Source organism: Pristis pectinata, chromosome 13 (assembly GCF_009764475.1).
Source record: "Pristis pectinata isolate sPriPec2 chromosome 13, sPriPec2.1.pri, whole genome shotgun sequence".
NCBI lineage: Eukaryota > Metazoa > Chordata > Chondrichthyes > Rhinopristiformes > Pristidae > Pristis > Pristis pectinata.
This window is the reverse complement of record NC_067417.1, coordinates 31968990-31990335: the sequence shown is the minus strand read 5'-3', so window position 1 is coordinate 31990335 and position 21346 is coordinate 31968990. Positions and strand designations below refer to the sequence as shown.

The window sequence follows — 21346 nt, the reverse complement described above, 5'->3', positions numbered from 1 at the left end:
AGCTTTGTATTTATTAACAAAAATATTTCGCAGCACCCCAATCTACATGTTGTGTTCATGTGCTGTTTTCTCAATTGTTGAAATAATTTAGGGTGCAGTAGGCTAGGTGAACACCTAGTGAATTTCAGCAAATTTATTCATTAATCAACAGATCTGACTTTCCTCTGTCAAAAATTACCACACCACTAGGTTCAACCTGGAAAACAGAAGTAACTGATGGCTTCCTTCATCAGTGACCAACCGTCACTTCAAATCCCTTTCATCTTCTCCCTCCATCTTCACCATCTACAATAAGTGCAAAGAGTTCATCACATTTGTCTTTGACACCAAGCCCATCCATTCCGGACCAATCCCTCCCTCTGCCTCACCACCTCCTCAAACCTGCTCCTGTGGTAACCCAGCTCTGATTCCTCATCTTTACCTTCTCTCTCACCCTCATTTATCCTATGAACGGCAGCTCCCGCTCCCCTCACTGAAATTCTCATTGAACCACTAATCACCTTTCTTTCCAAAACCACACAAGGTGATCTTATAACTAGCCGTGGTATCAAACAAACCCCCCGTGATCTTTTATTTGTGAATAGCTGTAAGATTGTAAACATGATGGAAACCTTGGCTAAGTTAAGGGGGAAAGAAATGTGTAGCTAATATGTGAAAGTTATGTGTGTAAAGGATTTTTATCTTGCAATTACCTGAGAAGATGCTGCAGAATTGAGATGATGTACAAGTACCTCTTCATTAAGATAGCCTTTTTAAAAGTGTTAATCCATTCACTTGTTTCTATTGTTAAACTTCTTAATATAATCAACACACTGTCCACTTTATAGTTAAGAAGGCAAAGTATCTGTATGTGAGGGAGGTAATGCTGATAAACCATGTCATGTTGACACAGGTGGAGATAGAAAGTTTTTTGTCTAAGGATTGAGGGAGAAAACTAAGCACCTGTTCAAGGACCACATAGAAGCCAAAAAGGAACAGATTAAAGACAAGGTCACCCACATCTGAGAGGCTCCAGAAAACAAGGGCTGCAAAATATTCATCAACCATCACCTGCTGCTAAGTATAGAGTTTTGTACTTTATAAATCCTCAATGTTTTATACAAAACACTGCTGATTACCACTCTTTTGTCTTGTCTGGTCTTATAGTTCCCTTAGTTTGAAAACCAGGTGTTATACCCTCTTCTAAATCCATGCTTGTCCTGTCCCTGTGATCTGTCACCCATCTCCAACTCTCCTTTCCTTCATTCTATGGTGTCCGATGCGATACTCATGGTGTAAATGCTTTCTTGGTCTGTTTGGTGCAGCCACTGTGGCCTGGTGGAGAACTGGTTGATTTTTTGAAATTATGGTTAATGTGCAAATATGAAATTCAGAATGTTGACAGACTGGGATGTTAATGAAAACAGCATAATATTATCGCACTTTTAAATTCTTCAGTTTGTTCTTAAACCCATTCCCTGAACAGTAAAATTCTGTTAATCCAAAATACTTGGGACATTGTTGGTACTGGACTAGCAGATTTTCTAGATTCTTGGATGTTATTCTATTAATGCCCCCATACACTTTGAACTTTCTTTTTTTATTAAGGAAACTTTAAAGGGAGGGCAGGAACCAGGGCCCTGGTGAGTGGAAAGGAGCACAGGGACCCGGATGCCACTGAGTTAGATGCGGAACTATTGAGATTTCCAAATAGTCGGACAGCGGATAGTTGGAGATTTACTGTAGATGGATTCGGCACACCTTGTGCGGAAAAGCAGCACCAAAGCTCATTTCAGAAACTGAAGAACATTTTATGGGCATTAAAAAAAAGCAGGATTATACAATCAATTTTTAATGTGCAAGTTAACTTTTGCTTTAGGTATGGTGCTAAAAGCAAACCAGTCTCCTCGTTTTCCCATACAGTTGTATCATGATTCGAGTATTTCTACAGTTGAAGTAGTAGCTCACTGAATTACAGAGTACCCAAACAGAGTGAATACACGTGGTTTGATGCTTTATGGAAGAGCAATTAAACTCCTGACTACAAATTCCTCTGAATGTTAATTAAACAATATAGTCAAAGTAAATTAAAAGATAGGCAATGATAAAAGGCTGTAGAAAATGAAAGGATGTAATGATGTATTTATCCCAATTAAGGCAAGGGTAAAATATTAAGTGCTACCTAGATTATAAAAAACTGATGTTTCAAACTCATCTCCAATTCTATTCCCCTTATATACTTCTTACACATTTCTAAACAATTGAGATAAGCTGCTTTAAAGGTAATGTTGTCTTTGATTAAAAGAGGGATAAATTTTATGTTTACAATGAGTTTAAGCCAGCTGTAACAACCCGAGAGAGCAATATTTACATCAAATAGGTTCTAGTGACACTGGAAACAGGGGGAATAGTTATTACCCACTGCAACCAACATGCAGGTTGACAGGCTCTGAAGGGAAAATCTGGCTCACAAACAAAGCAATAATCCTTTTCTTTCACTTGCTGATGAATGAATTTTGTCACCTCAAATTTACAAATGGCTGTCCAAAACCACAAAATAATAGAAATTTAAGCCATGGGAAGACATTCAGCTCATTGTGTCCATGCCAGCAAAATGTTGATTGAAGATTAATCCCACATTCCAGCTCTTGGTTTGTAGCCCTGCAGATTGTTTCCAAGTGCTCTTCCAGGTACGGTTGGTACGTGGTGAAGGTTTCTGCCTTCATTACCTTTTCAGGCAGAGAGTTGTAGATACCCGCCACTTGAGTGAAATCATCTCATCTCCTTCCAATCCTACTAATTAACTTCAACCTATGTCTCCTGGTTACTGACCTCTCTACTAAGGGAACTAGGTCATTAATGCTACCCTTTCGAGGCATCTCAGTTAAATATACCTTTGGTCTCCTTTGCTGTAAAGAAAACAAAGCCAGCCTAGCCAGTCTCACCTCATAACTATTGTTCTCCACCCTAACAACTTCGTAATTCTCCTCTGCACTCTTGAGTACTGTCACATCCTTCCTGTAGTGTGATGACCAGAATTTAACATTCTAGCTGTAGCCCAACTAATATCATGCATAGTTCTACCATGAACCTCTGCTCTCATATTTTATGCCTTGGCCAATAAAGATATATTTCAATAAGCATTCTTAACTACTTTATCCAACTGTGCTGCTATCTTCATGGATTTGCAGACATGCACTCTCAAGATCCCTCTGTTCCTCTACATTTGATAGTACTGTACCATTTATTTCCTTGGCTTGCTTATCCTCCACAAGTGCATTACCTCACACTTTTCCTGACTGAATTCCATCTGCCATTTTTGTGCTTGATCACTAGTCCACTGATCTCTTCCAACAGCCAGGAAGTTCTTCATTATCAACCACACTGCAAATTCTGGTATTATTGGCAAACTTCTCCATCATAGCCCTTTCATAAATCTGAAATAAAAACAGGATATTAATTTAAATGATGCAAGGTCAAAGGGCTGGTAAGCCCTTCAATTTGCTTCATGTTCACCTTGACATCCATTACTGGCCAGATCCTTTATTACCTCATTATGGCCATTTACTCAATCAATATTTAAGCATTATCAGCATTAAACAAAACAGCAAAATTAGAACAATACTCTCGTATTCCATTGCCTCCTACATGCACAGAAAATGGTAGAATGAATTATTCTCAAACTTATTAGGAAGGGAAAATTATACATGTTGGGAAATACGTACTACACGTACCTGGCAAGCTCAAACATTAATCTTCCCACTGCATCCACCCAACAAATTTCGTTTAAAAGTCATATGGTAATTACAAGCTGGATCGAGATTTCCGTAGGATTTCTACAGGAATTAGAAGTGAATTAATATCAAAACCAATCTAACTTTATTTGAACAGGTGCTTTCAGGGGTGATAAACTATCGCCTAATCTATTACTGCATACCACTTCTAGTAAGGAGTGCAATATCCCACAAAAAACAAAGATAAAAATTCTTTACTTGGTGCTAAATTAGGGTGTACCTGGAATGAAATTTTGCCAACCTTTGCAAATCTAGCAGTGGTCAGGAATCCCAGAGTCTGGATCCTGGATTCCACTGATTAAAATTCTGAGGTATCCAGATTTAAATTTAGATTCACAAGCTTTCAAGACCAAGGGAGATAAGATCTGTTAATCCAATGCATTTAGCATTTGGATGGTTAGTTTATCCAGGAATGAAGGATCCAAGAGGAAGGGCTAACACCCCTAAATGGACAATGTTTATCTCTTGGATATCCCAAAGCAAGCAACATGCTACAAAATGAAGACAAAGCAACCATCCATGTTCATTGACAAGTAGGTTGTTATCAGTTTTGTGAATATTACTTCGTACATTGTATTTTAATTATTTCGCTAGACTGGCTGCCCAAAACTGCTGGCCATCTAGCCAAGGAATTTAATCCATTAGATTTAATACATAATATTTAAAAGAAAAATAAACTCAGCCACTGTTCCTAATTGCAATTGGACTTGAATATACTGACCTTTAGCCGAGTGGCTAACTGCAGTACACAGGTCAGCTGTCCCAGAGAGCTGCAATGTGCAAGTCAAGAATATGCTGGGAGGTCATGCTCCACTCCTGTGTTAAGCAGTAGGGCTAAGTTTACATTGCATTTACCTTCACTCTCAGTACAAGCCAGCCAGAAAACACTGGTAAGTGGTTTGTTTGTTAATTTTTTTTATTTCACATAATCTTTTTCATTTAATTTATAGCACTTAGCACTTTATTCTTAAAATAACATTTTTAGGTTAGTTAACAGCTGTTTGAAGGTTTTTTTTTAAACAGAAGTGAGCTTTCAAAAGGTCACCTGGTGGTCCAGGACCTCAGGATCAGCCATGCAAATCCTAGTTGCCACTTATGCACCACTATACCTCATGGGATGGCCACAGTAGCAAGGCCAGACTTCTGGTACTGCAAAAGATGCATTTGCAGAAATGTAGGAGTCGTGAGTGTGATCTGGCCCAGTGTTGCATCAGTGACATAACTGAAGAACCTCTTGCTTTCATTTAAACAAACTTAAATACTGAAATTTTATTATGCCTAAAAGTAATTGCTTGTCTCTAATTTTTGTCAAAAATATTTATTTGCCAACAGTATCTTCTTTGGATAGTAATGAGGCTTTGGTACAATTGGTATGTAGGGTACAATTAAAATTGATTTATGCTGTAGATTAAGCCAAATTTAGAGGTTATTAATTCAAGCTATAAAGTGATGTTATGCTCTAGGTGATTCCTAATGACTTACAGTGAAGGGTTAAGCATTTGCCTTTGATGAAGATTCTCATCCAGCATATTATTCTTTGATGTTTCTACAAATAATAACTTGGCACATGCAACTTGACAATTATGGATTTATGAAAATTTATTGAGCTCAAATTAAAACATTCATATTTTTAACAGTAAAAACAGAAAATGCTGGAAACACTTAATAGGTCAGGCAGCATCTGTGGGAAGAGAAACAGTTATCATTTCAGGTCAAATACCCGTGTCCTATCCATCTCTCCCCCACCTCCTCTGCAACTTTACGATCTAAAACATTAACTCTCTTTCCATAGCAGGATTCTGGGAAGTGTGGAGGAGCAGAGGGATCTGGGGGTTCATAGCCACAGATCACTGAAAGTTGCCTCACAGGTGGATAGGGTAGTTAAGAAACCTTATGGGATGTTAGCTTTCATAAGTCATGGGACCGAGTTCAAGAGCCGCGAAGTAATGATGCAGCTTTACAAAACTCTGGTTAGCCCACACTTGGAGTACCGTGTCCAGTTCTGGTCGCCTCATTATAGGAAGGATGTGGAAGCGTTGGAAAGGGTGCAGAGGAGATTTACCAGGATGCTGCCTGGTTTGGAGAGTATGGATTATTAGAGACTAAGGGAGCTGGGGCTTTACTCTTTGGAGAGAAAGAGGATGAGGGGAGACATGATAGAGGTATACAAAATATTAAGAGGGATAGAGTAGACAGCCAGCGCCTCTTCCCCAGGGCACCAATGCTCAATACAAGAGGGCATGGCTTTAAGGTAATGGGTGGGAAGTTCAAGGGAGATATCAGAGGGATGTTTTTTTTACCCAGAGGGTGGTTGGTGCATGGAATGCACTGCCTGGGGTAGTGGTGGAAGCAGGTACGTTGGTCAAGTTCAAGAGATTGTTAGATAAGCATATGGAGGAATTTAAAATAGGGGGATATGTGGGAGGAAGGGGTTAGATAGTCTTAGGTGTGGTTTAAAGGTCAGCACAACATGGTGGGCCGAAGGGCCTGTATTGTTCTGTAGATGTTGCCTAGCCTGCTGCGTGTTTCCAGAATTTTCTGTTTTTCATTTACTTATTTCAGACTCCAAGCATCTGATACTGGTAAAATGTTTGAAACATTTTTTGATTTTAAAATCTAGTAATAGCTAATTCTTGAGATAAAAACAATGCAATTCAACTAAAAACCCTGAAGGTGGAGCCATAGGTCAAACAACCACAAGTAGATGAAATGTACAAATCTGACAGATCCATTCCTTAAGGATGCCATTCCCTAAGGGCATCTATTTTCTCATGCAAATAGCTTCATTATAACTTTCCAGACAAACAATGTTTTAGAAGCAACTGTAGAATTTGCAAAGTTCACTCTTTTAATTTGAAATATATATTGAGTTTTCACAAAATTACAGATTCAAGGTAGGTGACTGTAAATCAAATGCAGCATCATATTTGATGCAAGCAAACAATGCTTAAGTGTGAAAATACACATCCTATTTCTCAGCAATTCAGTATTTTAATTTTTAATCTGAGCTCAGTACAGAAGCATGCAAGTAATGAAAAACCCCACTTTGCTCCAAATGGACTTCGCAATCAATCTGGCAATGATGTACAAAACTGACAAACAAGGATTACTTAAAATTGTTCAAGTAATTAGAACTTAGTGCACTAATACTTTGGTTGCAAAATGCCAAGCATCAAAATTTAGGTTCTCCACTATAAAATCTGGCCCCCCCAGATTTTCACTGTTTTACATCTATAAATTATTACCAATAGCCAGTTTGCCCAGCAAAATTATTTTATTGAAACTCAAGTGCTCAAAATAATTAAAAATGAAACAAGTTAGCCGGGATCAGTAGCTCAGTTTATATAAAACACATCTTGTAACCTTAATTCCTGGTTCCTTGACGGAAGGGGTAGCAAATTCCAAAGTAAATGTCAATTTGTTAATGGTATCTTGTACAGACAGCAATGAGAATTTGGTACCGGTAATACGCATAGGACTAGTTTACACCATATGCCGGCATAGACATGAAGAGCCAAAGGGCCTGCTTCTATCTTTTATAACTCTAACTCGAGCTAAATTTAGGGGTAGTAACTCAAGGCAATAGAGAGGGTGGGAAACTCCTGGCGATTCAGAAACAAAAAAGTATGTTCAAATACTAATCTTCATGGAAAATAAACCAGCTACTAAACCAGGCCAACAGTCATAACGCTTGAGCAGACATCAGAAAGGAAGAGAGTAACTGATGCATCAATAATATTGAAAAATATCACCATGTTCTGTATTTGTGCATTTGATACATATCCTACGAGCACTCAAATTCACAAAGCATGCCAAATGCATCAAAATAAATTAATTTTGTCATAGCTCTGCACAAGATTAAACAAGTTACAACACAAATTTTAGAATGTGTATAAATACAGCCAAATGGTTACAAACATGATGAAACAAAATACAATTTCACCTCACAAAATGCAGCTTTATATTTTCCAATAGTGCAGCAGTCCTGCATCATGTCAGCAATCTGAACCTTGTGATTTAAACAGAATTGCAAGATGAGTGGAGGCTGAGGCCAACAATACTATGTTACCAATTTGAGTTTGGAAGTTACAAAATCAATTCCAAGTCAGTAATACCTCATTTATACTGACTAACTGGAATTGTTCCTGTACATGGAACCCTATATATATCCTCAAAAGAAAAACCCTATCAATTTATAAAGTGCCCATGAGATCACATTTTAAATGTAGATTGACACCACACTGGAATTACATGCCACATGGTGTCAAGGCCAAGCAATGCGAGAAAGCCTCTCCAAGGGTTCTCACAGAACTACAGCTGAGTACGACTGGGACCAAGTTCGAATTGTACTGTCAGTTCTGTGCCACTGCAAAAAAAATTACAACGATACAAAGTGGATCTTAACTGTGCACCAAGTCGCATCACTTGCATCAAAGAAGAAAATAGCCTTTTTCATTACTTTTGTGGTGTGCATTCTGTTGTATGTATAAATTTGCATTTTGGGTGAAGGACCTTAAAGGAATGGATCATTTTACCTGCTGGTCATCCACTCTCACTAACAGGCATCAATCTATGCAAGGTTCTCTTAAATATGTCTCAGATTCTCACAATCTACCCCTTCCAACACCAAGAGAGCTCTATTCTTCCTCCATCCACTTGCACCTGCCTTTGAAGAAATGGCAGTTTGTGAGCAGCTGTGCATTAAGATCACATGCTCAGACTGAAGTAGTCTGCCCTACCTAACTAGCAAAGGAAACTGTAGGACAAAGACAGCAGGGAATAAAATATTGATGGACAGGTAATGCAAAGGTTTGGATTAATGTCCACCATGCAAGCTTGAATCCCACCACAGCATCAGGAAAACTGAAATTCTGTTAATTAAGTAAAGCTGTAAAGAGTATATAGTGCAGATGACCATGAAATCACCACACTGCCTTAAAACTCATGTCACTTATGCCCTCCACCCCCAGTGGAATCTGCTGCTCTTACCCAGTACAGCCTAAGTGCGACTTCAGTCCCACTCTGAAATAGCCCAGCAAGCATTCAATTACATCAAAATGCTATTGCAAAACACACTAAGAATGAAACCCAGACACCAGATTTGGACAAGATTTCCTTAAAAAACAAAGCTGGGGGCATGCCCAAATTGGAGAAGCAGTCACACAGACTAGTCAAGTAACACCCAGATCCAGTAACTCACAAGACAATTCCTTGCAGCCAAAATCACAGACCGCTCCATTATGATTCATGGGTACACTAGCAGGAATGTCCCACCAGATGTAGTGGTGTTATCAGGCGGAAGTGCATCTGGGTGTTCCCAATGCAGAAACCAAACCCCAAGAAATTTAATGGCACTGGACCAAACTGCTGATTACATCTCCTATCATCTCCATGCAATAAACAACATTAGCATCACTGAGAACCCCCATCACCAATACTCTTGGGGGATTGGATGAGTCAACATTGACTAGAAACTCACCTGGAACTGCCTATTAAATACTGTGGGTACAAGGGCAAATCAGAGATGGGATATCCTGTAACAAGGAACTCCTCCCTCAAAGCCTTTCTACCACCAAGGCAACAGACGAATACAGCTCCAACAACAACCAAGAGTCCATTTTAGACATGTTTGATTGACACCTTCACCTCCACTAACCAATATTCCCTTCTCCAATGCCAACGTACAATGGCTGCTATGTGTACCATCTACAGAATGCAGTGCTGCAAATTACCTCCTACTAAACTATGACCTCCACTACCCATAAGGTCAAGGCAACAATTGCACAGGACTGCCATCATCTATCTAGCTCCAAGACTCTATGAGCATTTTCAAGTTTCCCCTCTAAGTTAGACATCATCCTGCCTTGGAGATATAACTGGAACTGCTTTGCAGTCATCACTGAGGGAGTATCTTTATCACATATATTGTAGCTGTTCATGAGGGCTGATCGCCACTGTCACCTTGATAGGGGTAATTAGGGATGTGGAACAAATACTGAGCTTTGTAGGGACATACACATCATGTAAACTAATTAAAAAAGACAATGTACTAAACTGCCACGACACTAAGTTTTCAAGAACTTGAAAACTGCCATTTAGAAAGTGCAATAATAAGGGACTGGTTTATTCTAACTGGGAACATCTTTAAAAGAGTTAATATAAATTAGTAGTGCAGGTAGGAACTGCCAGAAAATTCTCAAATGACAGGTGCAAAAGTGTCAGGTTCAGGGAAGGACCCTAGATACATGATGCCTTTGCATTTCCTGCAGTGTGAGCTTTTTTTTTAAAGCTCCTGTTAATTTGTCACAAATTGTCAGAATGCTGATGGTGCAACTAGTTTGATCAAAATCTCCAAGTAAGAGCATTGCTTACTTTTTCACATCCTGATTTGTGAGAAAGTAGTTTTTGCTTTGAGAGCTTTGACTGGCCACAACATGGCTTGAATTTAACAAGTCTCCTTCAGTATACCGTGCAGTATGCAGTGACAGAAACTTTAACTGGAAATTACTCCAAGTTCCATAAAATAAATTTCACTCTGACCATAGAAGAGCAATGCAGAAAGGCCAGAGATTTTCTATTTAATGAAAAAAACCCGTACACCAAGAGGAATTGCTGTGTTAAACAGTTAGAACTCAGACATGAATAAACCTGAACAAATAGCCACCCTGCCTGTGCCGGGGTTTGGATGAGAGAGGGGAGCAATGGTGGGAAGGAAAAGAAGAAACCTTCAGGAGGAAACCAAATTAAAACCATTTTCCCAACTGTATTACTTAAGTACTTCAACAATAGCAAACAATTGAATTACATTTTGAAACTAGTAGCTATATTTAATTTTTGCTTATTTTAGAGCATAATAGTTAAATTACTAGATTAGTTTCCAGAGGACTGGACTACAGATCCAGAGTTCAAATGTCAAAACTGTAGTTGGTAAATTTGAATTTACTTAATTAAATTTAGAATAGTTTCACGGTGCCCATGGAACCATCAGATTGTTGTAAAAATCCATCTAGTTCAACAACATTCATCAAGGGAGAAAACTGCCAATCTTACCCAGTCTCATTTACGTGTGACTGGAGACCCACCAACTTGGTCAACTCTCAAAATACCTACAAAACCACTCAGTTCAAGAGACAATGAGGATTGGACAATAAATGCTGGCCTTCTCAATGATGAACACACTATGAAAAATTTTTTTTAAAGTCCCTTGAAAAGATTGTAATCTTGCACATAATCAATAGCTCTTATTGTAATATCTCAAAATGGTTCATTAACTCAATAAACCAGAAAATAATAATGTAGTCCATCACATTTAGTCAAAATTCTTTCCAGAAAATTCACCCAAAAAAAGATAAAACACACAAATATTAAAAGTGAAAAGGGGGAAGAGCAAGGAAGGAGTCAAATATTTATGGTCTACTATGATTAAGGGGAGTTCTTTGCCATTTACAGCTGTCTCAATTCCACCAGCTGCTTCTATCCACTAAGTAAAATAGTAAAAGTCAGACTACTTGCATTCCCCCTTCTCTATGGATCTTCAGGACTGTGTTCTACACAGCTCAACACACAGCATGCAAAACTGGATCAACAAAACAATCAAAGCAAAGAGTGCAAAAATATGGTTGGGAAAATATAGAACCCCAAAGAAATTTCCAGTGTCCATTCTCTCTGGGCCAGGAACAATGTCTACCTTTTTCTTTCCCATTGTTCTAGCAGTAACATTTAGTAGATAAACCAAACATAACTAAACACCAATCATGCCTGAACTCATACTCTGTCTTAAAAAAATTATGACACTAATCCAAGAGGTACTTTTTCGATTCCAGTTATTTCTTTACAAGTACTATATCAATACAAAAGTATGCTGATAAAAATACTAATTAAACATGCTCATCCAGTATCAAGCTGAAAGCCTTTTAGAATAATGACTCCATACATATAACTTCCCATTACAGCTAAGACTGAATACAAATTGATTTTCAAAGTTAATGCATCACAGCATAATGATCATTCTAATATACATATTTAAATAATGATGCCTCATTTACTTTGCTTTTCTAAATTCACAATATATCAGCAATTATCCTGTGGACAAGGCCTTATGCAAATGTGATCCTTTAACTAGGTGCAAAAAAAGTTATGCAGGCCTAGTCAACCTTCTTCTTCCTTAGCTTTCCTTCAATCAATTTCTCCTTCAGATGGCGCTGACATAACATAATTGTACACAAAAGCAAAAGTGATTTCTGTACAATAAAGATTTAGATGATTATACTTTAAAAACCCAGATCAGCCTTATCACTGAAATTTACTGTATATTCTAATTTAAGGATCTGACTGGTTAAGCCTCAAGTACAAACGACAAGACAAAAATATAAAATTATACCAAAAATATACACTTAGGTCAGTGCTGCGTGGGCCCTGCTTTTCACACAACTATTTCTTTTCTCTCAAGGCTCAAAATTACAAAAATATGAGCAACTTTCAAACAAAACAAAGCACTATTTCAGTTTTACCAAATATTCTGGATACTACTAGAAAGTTACAATGTTTCTCATGGCAAAAAAAAACAAAATTCATAATACAACAGGAAGCACCAGGAAATAAACTAGAAGGATTCAGTGAAAAGAACCAACCTCTTCAAAAATTGTGTCAACAGATTGGGACTGGCAGTAAAAAGAACTTAAATTGCTGAAATGCAAGACTGATACCGAGCAACACGTGCCAAATAGACAACAGGCAAATTCAGCATCTGCATGACACAATTCATTAACACTATTCCAAACGATGTCTGGGTGATGAAAGAGTTTCCAATGCAAGATCTTACAGAGCAATAAAGGTGTGGGATTCATTAACATGTTAGTACCTATACACATTTTCAAAAATTAAGTGAAATAAAATTATTTACACGCTGTCACCTCATCTTTAAAAGGAATCCTACTTTTATATTCAATTGGTGGACATTTAAGAAATGGCAGACATATTCTACATTGAAAAGTTATTGCCATGCTCCCACTTTATTTTATGCAACTTGGACATCCTTTAAGTGTAATAAATTAGTTGATGGGGTTGCCTCCAAGCCTTAAAATGTTTGCAGATTATTTGTACAAACTCATTGTTGGACTCTGGTACATGCACATATATGCATCACATAGCAGCCTTCTTGCAAAGCCTTGAATACTTTTTGGATCCAATCCATGTAATTTTTCTGGTGACATTTTCAAGTATTCCCCTATCTCAGGGCACTGAATCACCTGAGGGATGTTATAGCCGTTCTGTCCACCTAGAAAAAAGAAAAACAAATTAAACACACAAGAGTTTTGAATTTTTTAAAATTCATAATATGTAAACAAATATTACTGAGAGTGAAACTTAATACTTTAAAAACAATGTTTAAATCTCAAATTTGAAAAATACATCAATTTCACTCCACACTCATGACACATCCTTGCTAATAAAATAATCTTATTTTGAAATGTGATAAATTGTTTTGCAAGAAGCAACTGAAATACATGATCACACGCACAAGCTATTTTTGGAAAGAATCTTAAACCCCAAAATTGCTTTAGTTAAAGTTTGCACCATTAACTTGCAGTTCAATTCTGCACAAAATTGATAAAAACCCAAAATAAAAATTGTCTAAAGTTACTTTTTAAAAAAATCAAATTATTGTTTGTACTTCAAGTTATTACCATTCTGCAGTATTCAAGACCACTGTGCACAGATACAAAGATACATGAAGCTAGCAAATACAATTTCCCATCTGATAACAATACCTTTAGTGTTTGTCACTAAATTAATGAAATAACAAATCAATTAGTGGACAAATGTTTGAATCCAAACTGAGTGTCACTGAAATAGTGTAGTAACCTTTCCTTAACACACTGGAAGCACCAACTTTCAGATGAGCTGTTCAACCGGGGCTCTAACTACATACATATGCTTGCATACATAAAAGATCACGAGGAATTTTCTGAAGTAGTGATGTGTTCCCCAAGACCAGTGAACACCTAGCCCTCATCCAGCACTATGGAAACACGATTAAAGAGTGATTTCTCTTATGGATACACGTAGGACCTCACTAAGTACAGACTGGATGTCATATTCTCCCCATTACAGATTTGAAACATCTTGAGGATCTGGAAGGTGCTATGCATAGATATGCTTTCTCCCTCACTTTTTCAGAATAGAAAAGAGATTATATTTCAGTATTCTTAAGCTTTCCATACAAGCAAACAAGTGGATATAAACACTTTAAAATATATGAAAGATACAGAGTGTGGGTCTTGTAGCTGTAATAATTCAAAATCGTCAAAACATTCTACTGTTAAATGCTGAAATAGAAGCTTCTGGAGTAGATGCAGAGTTAAATACAAATCTATTTATAAGCTGCTCTCAGTGAATCCATGTTTCTCCATGGAATGTAGTATTTTACATACTTCTCCAGCATTATCATCAAACTGAACTGTCAGGAACTTTAGCTATTTAGAAGTCTTTCATGGCATATTAAGCTATAATTAATGTTAACAACACCTGGCCCTAAAAAAAACCTGAGAGATGTTATGCCACAAACAATTTGCTCCAAATTCTGTGCTGAAATAAATACCTTTTTTAATGTTTAGGATATTACAACTTTTACCCTAACCATGTGTGTCTGTTCCAATCTTTATTTTGAAGTTATATTAACTGTTAATTTAAAAACTTTTTTTTACTTCTTTGTTTGCTCTGTGAGAATTATGCAGCCTGGTTGATGACAATCCTGTTGCTGGACCCCAGAGATTGCATTTGATAGCATATTGGAAAAGACAAAATATATAACGCTTAAGAACCACAGTGATGCTGTAGCTTGCTGCTCAATTTCTGTAACCTCAGGATCTACATAAAAAAATCTATTCAGGACACTTTATACCAACAGCATTCTGGATTCAGCTGCTGTGATAAAGTACTCGAGATGTTCATGTGCTTACAGTGTTGTCTTAACTTTGTGATAGGTTATTAGCATGGGCATGCACTTGCCTACAGCAATCTGATGTAGTTTTCAATTTATTTCTACACAATCAAGTTGCTCCCAGTGATATGAGAAACTTTACTTTTTGGGATGCTTACTGATTATAGTGGTTCCTTCATTGCACGGTACCTATTTGCCAATGAAATATAAAGCAGCACAACCAAACAGATGATACATTAATAGAACTAAACTCAATTGCAGATTGCCCTTAACTCAAATGTACCTCACTTATTAATAGACTGCCCATTTATGCTACACATTTATGTAGCTCAGGATACACCCAACCATCAGCATAACAATGGCTAACAAACAGAATGAAAGATTAAGTGGCACAAAAGTAGCACAGGTCATGAAAGTTTCACTGTACCATCCCGATCTGCCATGCTGTCAAAGAACAACCAGGCTGAGTCATCTGGGCCATATTTGACGAAAGCCACATAGTGACTAGTTTCTATGCAGAGCACAGCAAACAATTTCATCTTCTGCCTGGGCACACAGCACTGCCTCCAGGTATAGTCAGCCATCTGTTCTGGTAGAGTCACTTTCCTTTGCTCATGTCCTTGTCTCTTAGGATGGAGATGTACCTGGAACAAAACAAATTGCATTAATGCTTATACAGGATACTACTGCAATCTTCTTTAAGTGCAGCATTAAAAATTAGGACAATCAAATACTCATTCTTTTTTCCCTAAAGTAATTGAGCATTACTGGTATGAATGTTAATGTCCAACCTTCATCTCAGTACAAACGAGTGGCTTATTAATCCTCTACAGAGAAGCATTTGGGCTAAACAAGAAAGAGATTAGTTTTCTAAAACAGTAATGAAATTACTGAAAAGGAAACCAGAAAATATTACAAACACTCCAAGTCAAGAAACATCTGCAAAGAGAGAGAAACTGCCCTGAACTGCCAAGTGTTTCTAGCTTTTGCTTTTTCTTTTCAGATTTTCATTCTTTGCAGTTGTTTCCTTTGAGTGAAATTAATGGATTCTATGACTTTTTTAAAAAACTATTTAGTGGTCATTTTCTGAGAACCTACTACAGGCAGTCCTGTATGCAAGGGCTCCTTTCCTGAAAGTCAGATTTCTGCAAGTCAGATCATCCATAACTGTCCCTGTATTTATTTCCAAATGTTAACACCACTTCCAAATTTTAAAAACTTCTGCCCAGTAACACAGTGGTCCAATTACACAACATAACCATTCTACAATAGCTTTATAAATCAATTCAAGATGTATATATTAGTCACCATCTCTCCATGTTCTTTCTCCAAAAGCATATGGATTACAGGGCATCAGCACCCACCCCGAAATATCCTACTTTTCATATTTCATGTCATAAGAGGAGCCCATTCAGCCCACTGTGTCTATGCCAGCTCTCAGAACATTTCCATCATTACCTATGCCCCACTTATTTTCCTGTAGCCTGTTCTCTCACATCTGCCCATTAACAGCCCCTTCCCCAGATTCTCCCAACAGTCATCTACACTGGATATAATTTACAGTAGCCAGTTTAAGACAAACCAGCGCATCTTAGGAATGTTCCAGAAGAAACCTGAGAATCCCATGTTCAGAGAGAAATTGCAAACTGCACACAGACAGCACTAGGGGTCAGAATCAAACCTGAGTCTCTGGAGCAGTAGGACAGATGGATTAACTGCATCACCACTGTACTGCACATCTGCAATCATCCTGTTCCATGTTTTCACCATTACGCAGCTTTGTGCCAATCCCATACTTCAAAATTTAACTCCCTATCCCTACATCTGCTTCAGTTATGTACAAAAAAAGCGACAGGAACAATACCAAGCCTATGAAAGCCCAGAACCTTTGCTAATCAAGAAAGTGTTGACCAAAGTTGCTGTGCTCAGATTTCTTTCAACTGCAGTTTCTCTGTTTTCCAGTATAACTGGTCCCTACTTGAAAAAGGTGATGTTCTGAATCTTGTAGTTCCTCATTAATTATGCTGTCCCTCCGAGACTGCAGTAACTATCACATCTATCAAACCAACTTCATCCAGTCCTGCTTCTGTAGCAAGCTAGACAATGTCACTGATGCTCACCTGCTCCCCCCCCATCAAATACCACATTGTTGCCACATGCCTTTAGCCATATTTCTGTCAACCACTGTTCATGCAAATGCTGGTAACTTGCTCCCAGGCCACACTGATGTTACCATTGACCTTCATGATGCTGTACAACCTCCAGAATGCTTTTATTACTTGCTTTACCATCTGTTGTTTCAACCAGCTGTTTAAAGGTGCATCAAAGGTAGGAAGCCTTGAAATGGGATATGGCATTGGTCCATTAAGAACATAAGAAATAGGAGCAGGAGTAGGCCATCTGGCTGTCAAGCCTGCTCTGCCATTCAATAAAATCATGGCTGATCTGGTCGTGGACTCAGATCCACCTACCTGCCTTTCCCCATGACGCTACAATGCAAAACTCTATGTGTGTCTTAAATATATTTAATGAGGTAGCTTCTACTGCTTCCCTGGGCAGAGAATTCTGCAAATTCACTACTTTCTGGGAAAAGCAGTTTCTCCTCATATCAGTCCTAAATCTATTTCCCTGAATCATGAGGCTATGTCCCCTAGTTTTAGTCTCACCTACCAGTAGAAATACCCTTCCTGCCTCAATCTTATCTACCTCTTTCACAATTTTATATGTTTCTAGAAGATCCCCTCTCATTCTTCTGAATTCCAGCGAGTATAGTCCCAGGACTCTTAATCTCTCCTCGTAGGCTAACCCCCCTCATCTCTGGAATCAACCTGGTGAATTTCCTCTGCACTGCCTCCAAAGCCAGTATATCCTTCCTCAAGTAAGGAGACCAGAACTACACGCAGTATTTCAGGTGCAGCCTCACCAGTACCCTGTACAGTTGCAGCATAACCTCCCTGCTCTTAACTTCAATCCGTCCAGCAATGAAGGCCAACATTCCATTTGCCTTCTTGATAACCTGTTGCACCTGCAAACCAACCTTTTGTGATTCATGCACAAGCACTCCCAAGTCCCCCGCACATCAGCATGCTGCAATCTTTCAGCATTTAAATAATCTGATCTTCTATTTTTCCTTCCAAAGTGGATAACCTCGCATTTACCAACACTGTACTCTGTCTGCCAGACCCTTGCCCACTCACTTAACCTATCTATATCTCTCTGCAGACTCTCCACATCTTCTGTACAATTTGCTTTTCCACTCAATTTAGTGTCATCAGCAAACTTAGATATGCTACACTTGGTCCCCTCTTCCAAATCGTTAATGCATATCATGAACAGTTACGCACCCAACACCAACCCCTGCGGCATCCTGCTCACCACTGATTGCCAACCACAGAAACACCATTTATTCCAAATCTCTGCCTTTTATTAATTAACCAATCCTCTATCCATGCTAATACCTTATCCCCAACTCCATGCATCCTTTGTTAAGTCCATGCATAAGTCTTTTATGTGGCACCTTATCGAACACCTTCTGGCAATCCAAGTATACAACATCCACCTGTTCCCCTCTATCCATTGGGCTCATTACATCCTCAAAGAGCTCCAGCAAGTTTGTCAAACAGGACCTGTCCTTCCTGAATCCACACTGTTCTGCCTGATTGAACCACTTCTATCCAGATGTCTCACTATTTCTTCCTTAATAATAGCTTCAAGCATTTTCCCGACTACAGACATTAAGCTAACTGGCCTATAGTTACCTGCTTTTTACCTACATCCGTTTTTAAACAGTGGCGTGACATTCACTGTCTTCCAATCCACCAGGACCTGCCCAGAGACCATAGAATTTTGGTAAGTTATCACAAACGCCTCTACTATAACTTCTGCCATTTCTTTCAGTACACTGGGATGCAACCCATCAGGACCAGGGGACTTGTCTACCTTTAGGCCCACTAGTTTGGTGATCACTACCTTTTTAGTGACAGTGATTGTATCGAGGTTCTCACCTCCCATCGCATCCATAACATCTCTCTTTGGCACATTACACGTGTCCTCCACTGTGAATACTGACACAAAATAGTCATTCAAGGCCTCAGCCATTTCTACATTAACCAATATTATTTCCCCCTTCTCATCTTCCAAGGGATCTACGTTCACTTTAGCCAGCCTTTTCCACTTCATATAATTATAAAAACTTTTACTGTCTGTTTTTATATTTTGTGATAGTTTACTTTCATAATCTATCTTCCCTTATTGCTTGCTCAGTGGTTCTTTGTTGCTTTTTAAAATGTTCCCAATCTTCCAGTTTCCCACTGCACTTGGCGACTTTGTGTGCCTTGTTCAGAAAAAGTGGTGTGTCTGGCAAAAGCTCCACTGGAAGGCAAGCTGGCAGATTATCAGGGTTCTCTGAGTGATTTAGGGTTTTGCCAAGCACCAACAATGCTTTAAGCAAAATATCTCAATATTATTTTTGTCCTAGTAATGGCTCACTGCTGGGCAAAAATGAGATGAACCACTGCTGAAGATTCTGATTGTTGCCCAAGCCATGCTATTTGCCTTCCAGATTACAGGCATGTGGTCTATGGAAAACTCCTTCATCACTTTTGGATTTTCTGTATGATAGAGGAGTACGAGTGTCAGCTTAAGGTTTCCCAAAGAAATACCACCACAAGCAGAAGTGTTGGGCAGATATTAGTGGCCTTAAATCCAGATGGATTCTTTTCACCTCAGGACACATTACACATGCTATCACTTGCTGAGCTTTTTCCATACATTATGGATTCAAATAAAGGAAACAAGTCCCTTCCTATGACTTAATCACTTGAAAACACAGCAAAACAGATTTCCAAATTCCCAATGGTTAAACAACAATGGCATACTATCGAGACACAAGAGAGACTGCAGGTGCTGGAAATCTAGAGCAACACAGAATATGCTGGAGGAACTCAAGCGGGTCAGGCAGCATCCATGGAGGGAAACACACAGTCAACGTTTTGGGTCAAGACCCTTCTTCAGGACTGGGTGAGTCCTGATGAAGGTCTCGATCCAAAATGTCGACTGTCCATTTCCCTCCACAGATGCTGCCTGACCCGCTGAGTTCCTCCAGCATTTTCTGTGCTGCAATAGCATACTATGTTCTCATTGGCCAAGCATCAAATTACATATTATGCTCTCACTGGCACAATGGCAAATTACGTACTCTCTCTGGTGAACACCAATGATTTATGTGCTCTCACCAGATGAGTGAACAAGATGGCTGGTCTCATGGGCTGTCTGGATCTATTCAGCAAACTGGTAAACTGTTAAGTATTAATGACTCCTTTATGTGTTTTTATTTTTTTTTATTAATTTTTTCCCCCCAGACAAATAGCACACTAATAAATCAGTACTCTTAAGGGCAGCTCAGTGTAGGGTACCAGTCTATGATTTGTTGCAGTGGAAATAACATGGTCCTTTTTCCATTTAATAGTTTGGAATATGGTACATGAGCGATATGAGCTAATCACATGTGTTAAGTTTTCAAAGCTTAAAATGAACAGTAATAGCTCTATTACTGATTTATCAGGATCTACCAGGATGGTACACCAGATGGAACTTGGGATTTTTAAAAATAACAAATAAAAACTCATTTTCTCATGAACTATGATTTAAATGTAATGGTATTACCAAAAAATCATCAGTGCTTCAAAAAGTACAAGATAAACTTTAACATTAACCAAAACTTAATATTATTTATATTCTGGTCAATAGAGTCACAAATTCTGCAAAATCTAAAACAAATACCCACCTGGGTAGTGCAAGCTTTGCAAAATTGTTTGATTTTTCCAGCAGTTATATCAACGTCATTATAACATTCTTTGCATTCATAAAGTGCAAGACCTCCACAGATTCGACAGTCTCTTGGTGCTAAAATATAAAAGGCAAGGTTATCAATACTGTTTAAATTTTAAAGCATTTTACTATAATTATGAACGGGAGTTGGCTACTCAGACCCTCCCTGTGTATACAAGCATTTCATAACCTCGTTCCTGATAAGCTGGCTCTAATTTTTGGACAATGGCCCCAATCCTAGACTCCCAACAGGCAGAAATTGTTATCCTTTCTATCGTAAGGAAACCAAGTGGTATGCTGGCCTTTATTGCTAGAGGATTTGAGCACAAGAGCAGTAATATCCTGCTCCAGTTACACAAGGCCTCGATGAAACTGCATCTAGAATTTAGTGCACAGGTCTGATTTCCTTTTAAGGAAAACATACCCGTAAATGAGGAAGTGCAGCAAACCTTCACCAGATTGATTCCTTGTTTACTGGGTTTGCCTTGTGAGGAGAGATTTAAGTCTTAAGTGAGCTTATTCTTCTAAATTCTAGGGAGCACAAGAGGTGAATTCATTAAAAGGTACAAAATTCTGACAGGACTTGACAACATAAATAGAGGGACAATGTCTCTCCTGACGGAGACATCCAAAACCTGGTGTCAGTCTTAAAATTCACACAGAAAATGGTGAATCTTGGAACTTCTCCACCCAAGATGACTGTGGAGGCTCAGGAGCCGAATATATTCAAGACAGATGAATAGATTATTGGTCATTAAGGGGATCGAAGGATGGGGTTAGCTAGAAAGTGACAATAAGGGAA

The 21346-nt window shown here is 38.5% G+C and overlaps 1 protein-coding gene across 3 annotated transcripts in view; it reads right to left on the bottom strand.

Annotated features, from left to right (window-relative positions):
- Positions 1-5372: 5372 nt before the first annotated feature.
- The window catches only part of cylda (cylindromatosis (turban tumor syndrome), a), a 59715-nt gene continuing 43741 nt past the window's right edge, over positions 5373-21346 (bottom strand). For all 3 annotated transcript variants that reach the window (XM_052028113.1, XM_052028112.1, XM_052028114.1), the window contains 3 exons: positions 20501-20619; positions 15143-15359; positions 5373-13050 (listed from right to left, as the gene is read on the bottom strand). In XM_052028113.1, the coding sequence (XP_051884073.1) occupies positions 12866-13050; positions 15143-15359; positions 20501-20619 (521 nt within the window). In that variant the 3' untranslated portion in view covers positions 5373-12865. The remainder of the gene's footprint in view (positions 13051-15142; positions 15360-20500; positions 20620-21346) is intronic.